The sequence below is a fragment of the Hetaerina americana genome, unplaced genomic scaffold, assembly GCF_022747635.1.
Source record: "Hetaerina americana unplaced genomic scaffold, ioHetAmer1.1.p SCAF_70, whole genome shotgun sequence".
NCBI lineage: Eukaryota > Metazoa > Arthropoda > Insecta > Odonata > Calopterygidae > Hetaerina > Hetaerina americana.
Genome location: NW_027287317.1, coordinates 1,262,528 through 1,279,509, shown reverse-complemented (window position 1 = coordinate 1,279,509; position 16,982 = coordinate 1,262,528). Strand labels below are relative to the sequence as shown.

The 16,982-nt window shown below is 42.9% G+C and overlaps 1 protein-coding gene across 2 annotated transcripts in view; it reads left to right on the top strand.

The window, feature by feature from the left end:
• MFS3 (major facilitator superfamily transporter 3) overlaps positions 1-16,982 on the top strand; it is a 128,384-nt gene that overhangs the window by 51,465 nt on the left and 59,937 nt on the right. Inside the window, exon 1 of one of the 2 annotated variants that reach the window (XM_071595899.1) lies at positions 9,565-9,655. The exons of the other annotated variant lie outside the window; for it this stretch is intronic. Coding sequence (XP_071452000.1) covers positions 9,571-9,655 — 85 coding nt within the window. The 5' untranslated portion in view covers positions 9,565-9,570. Of the gene's footprint in view, positions 1-9,564; positions 9,656-16,982 lie in introns of those variants that run through there. 2 annotated transcript variants of the gene reach the window in all.

Genomic DNA, 16,982 nt, shown 5'->3' with positions numbered 1-16,982 from the left:
TTTTTTGTTGCGCGTGGACTCTGTAACTAAATATCAGAATTAATTCCAGTTTAACGGGAAGATAAAAAATTAAGGCAAGGAGTAGAAATCGGATTGAAATTATAGATCTGCAACTTTATTAAAATGGCTTATATCGTGGAACCATGGCAAAAATAGCAGGACATTAGAAATTTTTTACTTTACTTTTCGGTCCAGCGAATCCATGTTTAAACGAGAAAAATACTTTGAATTGTTTGCGAAGATGAACTGCCATTGTTGCCACCCTACGTGTGGCTTTTTTTAGTAGCAGTCTCCAGGCCTTGTTCGCGCCAATTCGCGCCTCTATCAATTTAATTTACGCAACTCGGGTTTAACAGATTGAATTATTGATTCTGTTCTCACAGATGAAACCTACCGTCAGGCTTAAATTATTTGTGCAGTAAAGTATTATATTCTAAATTCAAATTTTGTCATCTCCTAGTGGTTTCAGGTAGTAACTGCCATTTTCATGGAACAGAGAGACTATTGTAATTATACTCATTTTGTGTTCGACATCGATATAAATACCCCACGATCCACCAAAGCGATGTGTACTGAACACTACAAGGTCATCGCCCGTAAAAGACAATAAAACCACGTGTAACACCAACAAATTCATATAAATCTACACCCACTGAGGCATATATATTCATACGAAAACCTTTTTAACTTACACGCATGGAAATATCTGCTAGTAAATGCTATCAGCTAGCATTCACACTTAACTACGAATGTCGTAAAAACTATGCAATAACGTGCAAATGTTTATGTATGATGGCGGAAGACTTAATTAAAAACAAGGGTTGATTCAACTAATTAATTACTGATTTTTGTACGAAAAAAGGGAATAAAAATTAACCACAGCCATTTATTTGACAATCCCCCGCCATAGAAAGACAGCTCATGTAGAATTGAAAAGTAATAAGGGGAAATTCTACTTTCACGTGGACATGAAGCTCATAGTCTCCGCCCCTAAAGTCAGAGGTTGGGAATGTGACAAACCGCTGTAGGCACCAAAGATGTCCCCCCACAGAGATAGACGAGAGATGGAAGGAGAAGCTTGGAAACAACAAAGAAGGGTAAGCTATATTGAAACGAGCACTAAACTCATTAAATGGCGGTCCTATGCGGGAAGGGATTTGACAAAAAAACACACGAGATTAGTGAAAGTGCATGCATTTGTGTACGGCTAATAATTCCCTAGACTCTGTCAGTTGTAAGTGCAATTTTTGCTATCTATAACCCTGCAGTTACTGTCGTGTAGTGTCTGTGGGAAGAAGTAGTCAATGAGTCTGCCAGTTCTGTCATCTACCTGTATTTCCCGATTTTCATATTCATGATCCAAGCGACCAATGTATGTTGAAGTGCGAATAATTTGCAAGATCTCGGCTGAAAAATGCGAATGTGAATTTATTTAGTAAGTTCAACCTAGCATTGAATGATCTTTCTTCTAATGATTCATACCCCAACTCCAGAAGCATTTCAGTGACGCTTTTCGTTTTGTCGTAAGAGTTTTTAACGAAACGGGCTGCCCGTCGTTGAATCTTCTAAATTTCCCGAATGAGATCTTTTTCAGTCGTATCCCTTGCACTAGATGCATATTCTAAATGAGACCTCACAAGAGCATGGTAACAAAATTTCTTGACCTTGAAGTCACTCCTGCGAACAATGGGTCTAATAAATCCCAATTTTTAATTTTCTAGCCCGCAGATTTTATGCATGCAGAAGCTCCAAGTTAAGTCGTTAGTTATGGTAACACCTAGGTATTTTCCCACATCCACTACTTCTGAGTCAACTCCAGCTAGTTTGTAAACAAACACCTTTCTAAGAAATTTACCACCTAACATTAATTATGGGTCAATGACAGTCCCCATTTTGAACACCATTTTGAAATGCAATCTAGATCCTGTACTAGCATTAAACAATGCTTATCATCTACATCTACACAATACCTCGAAAGCCGCCGCAAGAGTGTGTGGCGAAGGATGTTAGGTCATTAACTGTTTTGTCATAAACTAGAATAAAACCACATACAAAACCAAAACATCTTACATCTACAAAAATATTAGTTTGTTCATGCACTGGACATATTAATCAAACGAAACAAAGTACTTAAATGCAAAAATATTTAATTGCAGGATAAGTACATTCCAATCATCCCCAGATATCTCTCGATAAATCACCGTGTCGTTCACCAGCATCGTATTCTTATTTCTCATTTCGCGGTTCAAATCGTAAACAAAAATCATGGAGAGCAACGGCCCAAGTACACTTCCCTGAGGTACCCCCTAGGTCACCCGTACCCTTTTGGAAGGACTACCCTGTTTCCCTGCTCTGGCTGAAAGTCTTTGCCCTTATGTGCATACTTAACCAATCAACTATTGGAAAATTAGAATTTGCACTGAAAAAGAACATAGTCGTTTGACACTGCTGTCGTATAATAAATTTTATCAAAATAAAATAACTACATTTATTTTCGGTAATTAACTTTATTAGCTGTCCCCGATAGTAATGGGGTAACGTCCTCACCTGTCAACTCTGAAGTCGCGGGTTCGATTCTCGCCTAAGTGGGTTTTCTTGCTCCTAAAGCTTGGACGTTTGTAAGTTCGTAATTGTGCTCAATGCATTTGTAATTTTTAGGGGCTAGGTGGAGGAAGGTAGAATAAAATCTCAATCTCGCCCCAATGAAGTCGTTAAATAAATATATATTTCCCCAATGTTGCAGATTGAAATAGCTCATTAATATTTTCTATTTCCATAAAAATAAATATTGAGACCTGAAGTAGTTTTGGCGTTAATTTCAAAATACGGACGTTGACGGCTAAAAATCATAATCCCCTCCCCTCTGTCGTGTTAAGGAACTCAAAATAATTGAAAAAATGAAAACATATGAGGAGGGCTTAACTGCATCAAAAATCTCGACATTTTTAACTCTCGCGTGCGGAAACAGACACATCGTGGGTGTGAAACTGCTATTACCTTTCCACACGTGAGCAAGCCAAACTAAATACTCCGAGAACTGTATCGATCTGAAACAGGAAGTGAGGAAATTAAGGGGCACATATCTGCCAATTAATTTTGTTACAATGAAATCTGAAGGTAATTAATGTGATTTTTTCAATTGTAAATTTTATTTATACCAATATGGGTAATGTTCATAGCATAGGTTAGGTATTCTCCTTATTGGCATGAAGACGCAGATTTCTCTCACTTTGCCGCTGATTTTCTTATGCCATTTTATTAGGACCCAATCAGCGAGTCGTTCTATATATTTTTTTAATTTTTACGTCTTTTACTTGAACCTCGACGGTTGTTTTCAATGCGAAATGCACCTCTGGCTGGATGTCCGACAGGTGAAACGTGTCCGAATTTACCAGGTAAAACGACAACTCTTATTTTTCGGGCATTCTCTTTTATTTTTTTAAATGCTGAACACCATAAAGCGTATAAATTTCGTAGTGCATATGGGGAAAATAATTGGTAATTATTCTGATAGAATCATCATACCGTAATTTCTGGGTAAAAAAGATTTTTCAATGCGACCGCATCGAAATACTCTGGCAAGCAGAAATGGAGTTAAAGCAGATCCAACATACATGGTTTGCATAAAAAGTATCGGGAATAGCTTCGGAAAATATTTCGGATTTATTGAAAAAATCGGATTTATTTCAGATATTGCTACTAAGCCTCAAAATTATTCAAACGACATCCCTTGAGCGTCGACAAACGTTTTCACGACTCAATGGCTCCCTGGTAGGTGGAATCCGGAGGGTCATTAAGCTTCTTTGAAGGAAATTAGGATCCTATGGTAGGGAGGGAGGATTTCACTTTTGGAGATAGGAAATAGTCTGTTGGTGCCAATTCGGGACTGTAATAGTGTTGGGGAATCGCCGCGATGCCGTTGCAAAAGGTCCTCGCATGCAGTCACTCGACTCTGCTTTCGGTCGTCCGTCAAGACCTTCGGGACGAGTTAAGTGGAGATCATTCGCATCGCCAAATTTTATAGTGATAATGGTGTGCACTTTCATCTTATCAAAGTCAATACGATCTGCGTGCATGCGCACACTTAACCTATTATCTGAATTCAGCAGTTCACGCACGCGTCAGGAAAAAATTCTTACCGATGCTTTCTATGCAACTTTTGTAAAAGTTACGTAATCCTAAAGACTCGATACGCTGGTGTTCGTGACACCTCTGAACAATGAAGTAAATATTGAACGTTGCCCCAGAATGAGTATCAATTAGTGATAGATAATAAGATGTGTAATGGATAGTAATAAATAATTTTCATTATTGTTGGCAAGATAATATTCTTATATATTATAGTACCCGAAAAATCACATAGATTGGGTGGAGCTGCAGATGCCCAGAGTATATGTATTATGTATGTATATATACCTATATACATACATAATTGTAAAAGTATTTAGCCTAAGTAAGTTCAAGAAGTTTGACGCCGAAGTTAAGATGCTTTTAGGCACTTTCCTATGCATTCGTTAACATATTTGATACTCGTATTTTTACTTTTGAGAGATTGGAATTTAATATTAACTTATCAAACTATCGGAAGTCCTCCTTATAAATCAGGACATGATTTACAAAAAAAGGACTAAGCTGCACACACAGCGTAGCAACGGCTTATTTAGTTTAGTTGCCGCTCCACCGAAAGTTTGGCGAACCTTGGCGTTCCTTGAAATTGTGGAAGGAACTCGGTGATGCATACGCCCGTTTGACTCGGCAAGATAGCTGCTCCAACAAGATTTTGATTCATTTTTTCTTACGTAGATATTTATTCTGGACATTAACTAAAAAAACACATATGTATATATATAAATATATATATATATAAATATATATATATATAAAAATATATATATATATAAATATATATATATATATATATATATATATATATATATATATATATATATATATATCATGCGTAGGCACACACACACATAGAGGGTGCGGCAACATAACTTCCTTTTTTGAAAAGCAAATTGAATTGAAGAAAGGAAGTTATGTTGCCGCACCCTGTATATATTCATGGGTGTGGGTATATGTGTATACAAAAAAACCATAAACACAGTAATCAACCCGAAGGTCGGTTAGGTAGGTGATGGTAGGGTTCACCCAGTACTAAGCCCTATACGGCGTGGGAATATTCACACATCAGGGTAGGGGGGCCATGTGTGTGTATATATATATATATATATATATATATATATATATATATATATATATATATAAATATAATTATTATTATCAGGTAGTCTACCGGTTAAGGTAGGTTTTCCGATGGACACAAGTACTAAATAAATATTTTGTGATTCCTAACAAAATACAAAGTCCATTATCCTACTCTACATCAGGTCCCTCAGAGTACTTCCTTCCTCCCTTCATCCCGTCCAACATCCCTATCCTCTTCCTTCCCTTTGCTCGTTTGCCTAACATTCTCCTCTCTATTACAGTCTTCAACATCCCACTGACGGTCAATACCCCCTTCATCCACTTTTACTGCCTCCATACGATTGCACCCAACAAACTCCTCTCTTTGACCACCATACCAAGTAATTCCTCATTTGTTTTCTTCTCTGTCCATTTCACCTTCTCCATTCTTCTCCATACCCACATTTCAAAAGCCTCCAGTATACGTCTATCCTCCTGCTTCAATGACCACGTTTCCGCGCCGTACATAGCTACGCTCCATATCAAAGTTTTTACGAGTCTTTTCTTAACATCCTTACTCAAAGTCCCTGGCATCAACTCCCTCCTCCTTGTGAAAGCCTCTTTGCCTAGCGCAATTCTTCTCCTTACGTCGCTACTACTTTGATCGTGTTGGTCCAAAACACTTCCGAGATACGTAAACTGTTCTACCTGCTCTAGTTTTTGCCCTCCTATTTTAATGTTTATCTTAGCCTTTTTCTTTCTAGAAAATCGCATGACCTTTGTTTTATTAATATTGATTTTCATTCCGTACCTGTCGCACTGAATTTTCAATTCACTCAGCAATGCTTGCAACCCCTTGGCTGACTGACAAACTAAAGCTTGGTTATCAGCAAACCTAACTGATATTACGAATTCCCCACCCTTTTCCATTCCTACCTACAGTTCCTCCCATGCCTCTTTAATCATTTCCTCTGCATACAGGTTGAACAGCAACGGTGATAATGGGCAACCCTGCCTTACACCTCTTCCTAACACTGCCCAACCGGACTCCCCGTTCCCCACGCGCACATGAGCAGTCTGAGACATGTACAGGTTGCGGATTAGCCTCCTTTCCCTCCAATCTATTCCTATTTTCTGAAATATACTCATTAGTTTTTCCCAATTCCCTCTATCAAACGCTTTTTCGAAATCTACGAAACAGGCAAATACCTTCTGGTTGTGTTCTATATTCCTCTCGATTAATGATCTCATTACAACAATGGCATCACGCGTACCTCTCCCCTTCCTAAACCCAAACTGGTCATCCCCTAAGCAGACATTTGACCTACCCTCTATCCTTTTGTTTTTGATCCTGAGAACAACGTTAGCAGCGTGGGATATCAAAGTTATTGCCCTGTATTCCTCACACGATATAGCCTTTACCTTTTTCGGAATAGGAACTAAAACTGATCTCACAAAGTCCTCCGGCCAGATTCCTTCTTCATATATACTACGAATCAGCGCATATAGCCTCTTCCTCCCACATTTGCCCAAACATTTCAGTAGTTCTGTGGGAATGTTATCCACCCCCACGGCCTTATTTAGTTTCATCTCCCTTAAGGCCCTTTCTATGTCATCGCCGAGTATGCCTGGACCTAAGCTATCTTTCTCTACGTCATGTTCCTTTTCTATGTCTAACTTTGTTGGTCTAAGTTATTTATTATACTGTTCTTCTATATATTCCTTCCAACTCTCTTGAATCTTTCCTGTGTCAACTATTATCTTACCTGCCTTATCTCTAGCTGTTAGCATAGATTTTCCTTTCTTACTTCCCGAGAAAGATTTAACTTTGCTGTACAGCGCACCAATTTCACCCTTCCTCTGCAAACGTTCCATATTCTCACACTGCGTATTCCACCATGCTTCTTTTCCTTTATTTGTTGCCCGCCTCAATGCATTGTTTAACTCTTTGTGCTTCATTTTGCCTAACTCCGTGTGTACATTCTTCCATTTTCTCCTCTCATCCATCTTCGTAATCATCTCATCCGTGATCCATGGTTTCCTAGTCCTTTTCGCATTAACGGTTCGAATAGTGTCTTCTTCGGCTTTCGATAACCCTTTCTTGATACTTCCCTATTTTTCTTCGATAGTACTTAGCTCTTTACCATCCTCCATGATTTCCTCTACAGCCTGTTGGTTCTCCTTCCTTTTTAATCCATTTAGTGCTTCTACATTCCATTTTCTAACCCGCCGCCCATGCCTTATCTTTTTGAACCAGACGCTATATTTCATACCAACTAAAGTGTGGTCAGAGCCCGCATCCGCTCCCGGGAAGCTGTGCGAATTTATCACACTGTTCCTAAACCTTTGTCTAACCAAAATATAATCTAGCTGATACCTTTCTGAGTCACCTGGCATTTTCCATGTATACCTGCGTCTTTTGTGGTTTCTAAACCAAGTGTTGGTGATGACTAGCCCCTGTCTCCTGCAGAACTCAACTGCTTTCTCCCCGCAGTCATTCCTCGTGCCTAAACCGTAGTCCCCCACCCCAAAACCATCTCTTCCTTCGCCTACCGTCACATTCCAATCCTCCATCGCTATCAGATGTTTCCCTGAAGGAACGCCCGCGATTATGTCCTCTAATTGATCGTATATCCTATCGACCTCTTCCTCCGTATGGTTGCCCGGTGGCATGTATACCTGAATGATAACCAAGTTCGTCGGTTCTGCTTTTATCTCTACTATTAATAATCTATCCGTTACCTGCTCTATGTTGACTACGCTTCTTCCTACCTCTTCATTTAACACTATGGCAACCCCTCGTTGGCTTTCGTCCCCGCCGCTGTATATTTTTCTATAATTATCACTCCAGTAATCCCCTCTATCCTTCCATCTCACTTCGCATAGACCTAAAATATCTATATTTCCCCTTTCCATCTCTCGCTTAACATTCTCCAATTTCCCTGTCCTCATCATTGTCCTAACATTCCACGTTCCTATTCTAACTAATTTGGTCTTCTTCTGCTGCGTCTTCTGTCCTGCTGCTGCCGGTTTTCCCTTGCAAGGGTTTCGTGGGATGACGACCGCGGAAGCCTTGCCTCCCCCTGGCAGCCCCGTAGTTGCTAGGACTCAAAATCTCTTTTTTGTCCATCATGTAAATCTTGGGAATGATAATTGAGGTGGTTTCCCGTTGCCTTCCTCAATAGTGTTTTTAGCGTGACACCATCACTTACTGGCCGCCCCACTGGGGTCAGACGCCATTCCAGCCGCCTCACTGAGGAACAGACGCTGCGTGGGCTACCTTTCGTCTGGCTCCTAACCTTCGACCTATGGGTGACCCTGCCAGGAGCAATTATTATTACTCCCGCCAGCACGGCTCCAGGGGTAATCGGAACGCACAAGCCCTTCCACCACGTCAAGGTTGTAGTCCAGGGAGGGGATATATATATTTATATGCATATATTTTTTTTTATCAGGTAATCTACCGGTTAAGGTAGGTTTTTGGATAGACACCGCTCCTAAATAAATATTTTGTGACTCCTAGCAAAACACAGCATCCTACTCTACATCAGATCCCTCTTCATCTCTGACTACCTTCTTCCTCCCTTCATCCCGTCCAACATCCCTATCCTGTTCCTTGCCTTTTTTATATAAATATATATATATATGTATATATATATATTAATTCACATGGAAATAGATAATAGATTTAAGGAAAAGGGATAGGAATACATATAAAAGACAAGCATAGTAGAGGTGGGGAAGGCGGAATCGAGCAGCTCACAAGCGCAAAATATTTCCTTGACTGGGACTTGCCATACCCATACCAATGCGTACATACACAAATATCAATAAAAATAATTGTGCTCATCTCATATTCGATGCTATTATGGGTTAGTAAAATTTTCATCGCATTGATCCCCTCTCAAGATCCAATATGGTATCTGTCCTAGGTTCTGATTCGCTGGCAGAGAGGAAAGATTTTCTGTGCGTGAGCGTGGTTCGGGGTGTAGGTGTCGGTGGGTCGAGAGAAGGGAGGGGGTTGCGTTGTGCGGGAAAAACGGACGGTGGGGAGATAGTAGGGAGAGTCGGGCTGCCGGAAGGAGTGAACTAACTGCAAGGCGAGTGGGGGGGCGGCGGCGGCAGGAGGGGCGGCGGGCAGGTAGGCGTCGACGGGGCGGAGGGGAAAGACACGGAGGAGCCATACAGGAAAGCGTCTCGGCTAGTCGCTTACTGGTTGTCAACGACGACGCATCGCCTCTCGCTCTCTAGCCAGAACCTCCGCCCGGGTCAGCCCTCAGCAGCTGCCAGCAGCCCCGCCCGCCTTTGCGAAGCCCACCTTGATCACTTCTTTCCCGCCGTTTGATTCTATCCGGAAAACTGGAGCGAACACTGAAATCCATCATGGAGGCCGGGGACATCCCGATGGTCCCTAAGGTGGGAGAGCCAAGCAGATACGTCCCGGCCCCTCCGCCGAGATCTAAATCCGGTAAGAGTCCGGCGTTCCCCAAGCTCGCGTGCGGGGCGCGACTCCCGCGGGAGGCGCTCCCGGTCGGTCCCTCTCGCAGCCCCGAGGCGCGGAGCAGATGTTTCTCTGCTCACAAACGCCGATCTTCCCCTCCCGACTTTCACCCTTTGTTTTGTTACGACTCATTTGCATCGAACCGAGCAGCCGTGACACGCCGAGCGTGTCTTGCGTCTGAGCGTGAAAAAAACACCACTCTTACCTCCTCCTCGCCGCCCCCCCCCCCGCACCCGCGGGATACCTCGCAGATGAGTGACGCGCGTCCCTCGACGACTCGCGTCTGGTCAAACTACCAATCGGGCCTCGAAATGTTTACGCGGCTTCTCCAACTCAAGTTTTCCTCCCGTAACTCGCGCTCTAAGCTCACGGGCAGTGGGCGTCAATTTGTTACCTCATCGTATTTTTCTTATTGGAAATATTTAAGGATTAATTTCGTTTATGAAAACCCAAAACCGAGGTAATGTGTATTTTATTTTTGTAAATCATTGCAATTTCTTCTGTGTAATATTCCAGTTATATTTCTCTCCTGAGGACCCCGCCCTTCTTTGCCCGATCCTGGGTCCGTGGGGGTGGTCAGGTGGATGGCGCGCGGGGCACATCTCCCCGGGCGGCGCGCTCTGAGTGTGGGTTACCTCCAATTTGCAGAATAGTTTTTTTATAGCGGTTATGGAATTAAGGGTGCATCGGTGGCAGAGTTCATTTTACACCGCTCGTAACCTAATATTAAGAGATTCACAAAGAGGGAAATTTGCGAGGAGGCGCCATTGGTAAGATGTAATCGGGGTAGGGTGTGAAAAATTAGAGGGCGGTGCCGGATTTCATCTTAGCAGCTTCTGGTATGATCCAGCCCATAGTTATTCGATTCTTGGTGATTCCGTCCCGTGGCCCGCTCATAGGCATGATTCTTTTAGAACGTAATCAATGTAATCGGTCGCATAGGGACTTGTTTAAATTTTATCGAGGCCGGTTATTGATTTGGGGTGGATCATCTTTGGAAGGAAACAGCGACAGTGAAGGACATTGCACCATGGCATTGTTAAAAAAAAAGTTTACGCAATCGAAGCTCTTGAGCATCCGGAATAATATTTCCAAAGTAAATACGGGAAATCGGTCAATGAGTGTAACCCAGGTGCTCCAACTTGACCCTCAGCCCCTGAACAACCCACCCCCCTCTCTTGGAAAACCATTTAACCCCTCCCATTCCCGCTCCAACTCCTCCTCCGCAGTCATATCTCCTTTACAATTAGTGAATATTTGTACTCATATGCGGATTGGTGAAGAACTTCGCTGCGAAGCCCACATAAACTCGTTTTTGGAAGAGATGTTGGCTATACTTCCTTCTGCATCTGACGCCACCTCCAGGTTCCGAATCGTCCGTGTTTTTCACGTTTTACTGTTAGCTTTTTTAAACTTCTTTTCCCAAACATCTTGTCAAAAATAAATTGTCATGTGAACTCGAAAAAACTGAATAAAAATCAGTTAGTATCTGCAATGAGTCTCAGTAAATCTCAATTCCACCCTTGCGGGAGAAATTTATTGTTAATCCACCCTATTCAATTAATTTAAGAGGAAATGAACAAAGTGTTTTCTGTGTGAACGTATTTCATCTTCATCAAGTAGTGCCTGCCACCCTATATTTCAGTCTTGCAGTTCAATTTTAGGAAAGGGAGGGCGGGGGGGGGGGGGGGTGTGGACACCGCGGAATCGATGGTTGGGGGTGCGAACGGTCAAGGGGGAAGAGGGAACGCTTGGAGGGGCGTTGTGCAGAGATCGCGAGCCCACGAAATCGAAGACCGCAAATTTTCATCCTATAGGGCAACGATTTCAATGGCTGCACGCATAAAAAAAGAGACGCGGGTCACTTCTAAGGAAGAACATTAAAAAAAAATATGCCCGACAACGCATGTGCGTCAATGGTCAGAAACGCTCTTTCCTTCCACAGGTCCGCCTCTGCGCAGGACGCCACAATGGGGGGGAGGTGCTTGCAACATTTTTTTTCCGTTTTACAGATCCAGGTCCGTCAAATATTTGAGCGGCGTTGCTTGCAGGCGAAATTGTCGAGTATAAAGCTGCCAGTTTTTGAAATTTTTATCGGTTGATGTTCATCGAATAAAACAAATTTATTTTTTTTCAAGGATATTTAGCATTCCATCGTTCTTTGCCAAGTTCAAATATGCATATAGATCATAAGCGACGTACGAGTTGATCCATCATTGTCGTACTAGTTGGAGTATTGCGATTAAAAATGTGAAAGTGCTAATAAATAATAAGATTTTGAGCTGCATTTCTTTCATAGTTTCGTATTCCAATGACCAGGCAGCTCGCTGTACCTTCCCATAGGTTTAGCTGGGTTAGTTTTCTGGAGACACGCTCATGGCATTTTTCGCTCTCAGGCAGGTAATTAGTCCTCTTCTCTCTCTCTCTCTCTATCGGAGCTCTTCTAGAATTCCGTGAAAAGAAAATTTCCCGTGCGATGGGTAGACGTCGTTTGGGTAACGCGGAGGCCGCCCCAGGTGGAGCGAGATGCGTTCCGGCGCCCTCGGCGCCACACCCGCGCAGAATCAATTTTACATGGCGACCGGAAGAAAATCAACCAAATTAAGTCCAATCATTGTCTCTGCGGGCCACGGGCTCTGTTCTGAAGAATCAAACATGCCACGGAGCGTGGTGCATATTTACCGCATTTTGACTGGAAATTTCTACGCCCGGAGAACTGTTTCGGAAAAGCGACCTTCCCCCAATAAAAAATATCCGAGGAATATGTCAACATTATTCGGTCATCAACAAGGAAATAAATTAAAATGTAATAATTTTGCCTCGGTTTGAATATATACAATTAGTCATTTGCAGTATTATTTGTCCGTATTTCCCGCGATATCATACTTATTCGAGCGAGCCGCCGTGTTTGATACTAAAATTTGATCCTGCCTCCACGGTTTCGCTCAAAGTGCCCGAAGGGACCGCATGTGATTTCGCATTTCCTCAGAAGAACGCGCATTCTCTTTGTTTGGCCGTCGGACCTCTGACTGCCCTCCGAAAGAGATGGCCCGGTGTTTTAATGTCGCATTTCACTGGAAGGCCAACTTCAACCTCCGGTAGGAGCGAAAAATTAGTTTGATCACCAAAGTTATGACTGAAACCGACCGCTAATATTCTCGTGAATGTAAAGACGGAATTATCATCTGCGCTTAGCATAGATGACTTCACGTTCACTGACGAGCAGCCTAAGTAGTTGATGAAATTGGAACTGTCGGTAGCTGTCTAAGTTTTATAACTATTCGCGAAATTATAATCCAGGCCCAAGACGACCGTTGAAGAAGGCCGAGATATCGATATCCGCAACGTTCCGAGGCGAGGAACAAACTATTAAGCTAATGAGCTAATATAGCTCATTGAAATTGCAGTGTTTTGAATGGGAATAGAACATGAAGATCGGAGAGGTTTAGAAGAAAAGGGTGGTGCGAAAGACCGTTTAACATGACAGTGGTGACCAATTTAGCCCGGATAAACTTCTATTGAAGATAGTTCAACCAGGGAAACTTTCCCTATTTTCTAGTACACGTGCAGTGAAATATTAAGAAAATAAGAAAGATATGATTAAAAAAGCACAGATTGATAAAGAGGGAATTTTTAGAGACGAGAAATTAGAATTTTAATCCATTAAACGCAATTAAGTCATAGTCAGTGTAAAGCGAGTTTGCGTAACACGCACCTTCATAAAGAATGATTTTAAAATACAGCCATGAAACAAAGCCAAGTTGATAAAATTTAGCACGCGGCCTGAACTCCTCAAGTATCAGTAGTGTTCGATCTTAAATCTCTGAATGGTAGGATAAGAATTCGAAAGATGTGATCGGTTAATTCTAAATTGAGGGTGACAGTGTGGGATCCACACAATTGGATATGCTATAATCAATGGAATTAGAAAATTGCGCCGAGTGACGCAAGTGATCGTGATGGTGAAGTCACTTATACATTCGTAAAGCAATTATGATAATGAGCCTAAAAATACTTAAAACTCTCAATTAGATATTGGCTAGCGAGTCTCAATATCACACTTCAGATACTGATACCTGAGGGAAGGGTGAGAGAATTAAGTCTTCCGCCGGGCCGCATCCTCAAAATTAAGGAATCGTCCTTAAATTACGAAATTCCCTTATCCTGTTTTTTTTACTCGCCGAACCCTTTGTAAGAATCTGTTAGATATGAACCCTCCCCCCCCCACCACCACCCCACATCTCCATCTTAACGTAATAATCGGCGCTATCACCACTGCATCAAACTCGCGTCTTTTTCTGAAAAGAAGAAAAAAGCACATTTTTATCGGACCCAAGTGTTTTATTTTAACTACCGCCCTGTACTGAGTATTTTCAATTACGTCTTTTAACTGCAAAAATACACATCCAATAATTAATTGTTTTTTTTTATTTCCGTCGCTCATATCTGAGCACATACAGTGACGTGACGGCTTTCGAAACTCTTTCAACAGGTTCGTAATTGATGAAATAATCATAACTGAAGCATCAATATCATTCATGAGCATTAACAGAATGAACTCCTCGGCGCTCCAAGGACAATTCAAATGCGTTGCCTTCATAAACATTGGCTGAAGTAATTCAATGACAAACCTTTGGTGAGATTTATTCTGGAGAACCCCCCTCCCCCCCGGTGAGGAGACTCAACGAAATGACGCACCCCCACCGGAAGCCTTGTGCGATTTGAGGAGCGCCTCCTTAATCCTCGAGGAAGGTGATTACAGCCGCGGAGGTGGCAATGGCCCAAAGAATGAGTGGAAGCGTTCATTTCTTGATCGGTAAAATATGTTCGTGTAGCAATACAAGCGCCGTTTGCACCAAGGTTTAGCGTCTCTATTTTGCCCACGCCCGGATCCCGCTTCGGCAGGTGGATGTGGTTGTTGAGGGGGTGAGAGTGTACGTCTCTAAAGGGGGAGGGAGGGTGAGAAGGAGGTGGGGCGCTCCACGCGCACCGATGGGTATCCGTTTCGGTCCCTCTTTCTCTTCCTCTTGTCTCTCGCGTCAATTCCGAGCGTCGCTCGACCGTACGGAGGCGACCTCTTTCTCTGAGGCCACCTCCTTATGAGCGCCCTCCTCCTTTTTCCTAGATGTCCCCTGTGAGGGCTCGACCCAGCTGTCCCTTCCCCCCTTACTCCACCCCTTCTCTTCTCCCTCCACCAACCTCGCACACACTTCGAGTGGATCCTTCCTTACTCTCCTCCTCCCTCCCCTTCCGTCCCTCATCTCCGATTGGGATCCTCCGTGCCCACCCGCGCCCCGGATGATGCCGCGTCGCCCGCGGGACTCCTTCCTTCCTCCGCGACCGAATCTGTTTCTCGGGTCAGCGACTACTTTCCTGCGACGCGTCCTCCACGCCGCGATCGAACAGGTAGGGTGCGGCGGGTTGAAGCCAATCGCTGAACGCTAATCCACAACCCGTGGATGTCTCAGACTGCTCAGGTGCAAGTGGGGAACGGAGAGTCCGGATGGGCATGGTTAAGAAGAGGTGTTAGGCAAGGTTGTCCATTATCACCTGTGTTGTTCAACGTATATATGGAGGAAATGATTAAAGAGGCATGTGAAATACTCGAGATAAGGATATGAGTCGGTGGGGAATTCGTAAAATTAGTTAGGTTTGCTGATGACCAAGCTCTAGTTTGTTAGTCAGCCAAGGGGTTGCAAGCATTGCTGAGTGAATTGAAAACTCAGTGTAATAGATATGGGATGAGAATCAATATTGAATAAACAAGGGTTATGAGATTTTCAAGAAAGTGGAAGCTAAATTAAACATTAAAATAGGAGGGCAAAAACTAGAGCAGGTAGAACAGTTTACGTATCTCGGAAGTGTTTTGGACCAACACGGTCAAAGTAGTAGGGACGTAAGAAGAAGAATTGCGCTAGGCAAAGAGGCTTTCACAAGGAGGAGGGAGTTGATGAGGGGGACGTTGAGTAAGGATGTTAAGAAAAGACTCGTAAAAACTTTGATATGGAGCGTAGCTATGTACGGCGCGGAAACGTGGTCATTGAAGCAGGAGGATAGACGTAGACTGGAGGCTTTTGAAATGTGGGTGTGGAGAAGAATGGTGAAGGAAAAATGGACCGAAAGGAAAACAAATGAGGAAGTGCCAGGGGGTGGGGGAGGTAAGGGGGTTTTTGGGATAAATCATAAGGAGGCAGGAAAAATGGATGTTGAAGACTGTGACAGGGGGGAGTATGTTAGGCCAACGAAGAAAGGGCAGGAACAGGATAGGGATGTTGGAAGGGATGAAGTGAGGAAGGAAGTATGCAGAATTGAAGAGAGGGGTTAATGTAGAGTAGGATGTTGGGCTGTGTTTTGTCAGGAGAAACAAAATATGCATTTGGTAGATGTGTCCATCCAAAACCTACATTAACCAGTAGATTACCAGATAATACGAGGGTCATCCGGAAAGTAGTACCCGTTCGTGCCGCATGAAGTGCTGACGACGCGAGTAGCCGCTGGACGAGGTCAGATAGCTTCAGTGGCTTGTCTGCCTTCTCTGAGCCAAGTTGCGTGACGCTAGCATTGCCTGTGTTGTTTCTGTGATTGTTTACAATGTTTAAAAAAATTGAGAACGCCGCCAGTTGTGAAGTGAGGGCAGTGATTAAATTCCTCAATGCAAGAAACGTTCGCCCATGTGATATTCATCGCCAATTAAAGGAGGTGTATGGAGACAATGTAATGGACGAGTCGTCTGTTCGGCGGTGGTGTCGCAACTTCAACATGGGGAGGGGGAACACACACGACGATGAGCGTTCGGAGAGACCGTCTGTCATTACAGACCAACTGGTGAGCTCAGTTGACGAATTCGTGAGGAACGATCGGCGCGTCACAATTGATGACATCTGTGAGCATTTTCCCAATGTTTCTCGAACAATTGTTCATGAAATTGTTAAACACCATCTGCATTATGCAAAAATTTGTGCAAGATGGGTCCCTCGCGTATCTCAATGAGCTGGCGGCGAAGGACTATGCAGCAGGAATACAGAAACTTGTCACACGTTATGACAAATGCCTTAATTTGCTTGGAGATTATGTTGAGAAGTAGTTTAAAGTATCCTCTTTCAAATAAAATTTTTTATGTTTATTAATATTTACTTTTGTGTCTTTATTTCACGAACGGGTACTACTTTCCGGATGACCCTCGTATATAAGTGATACTCTCCTCTCAGACTCGTATTTATTTTCATCCAACAGATCGGGGAGATTCCAAGAGCCCGGAATAACGGCCTGCGGTATTTCTTAATATATGGGATTT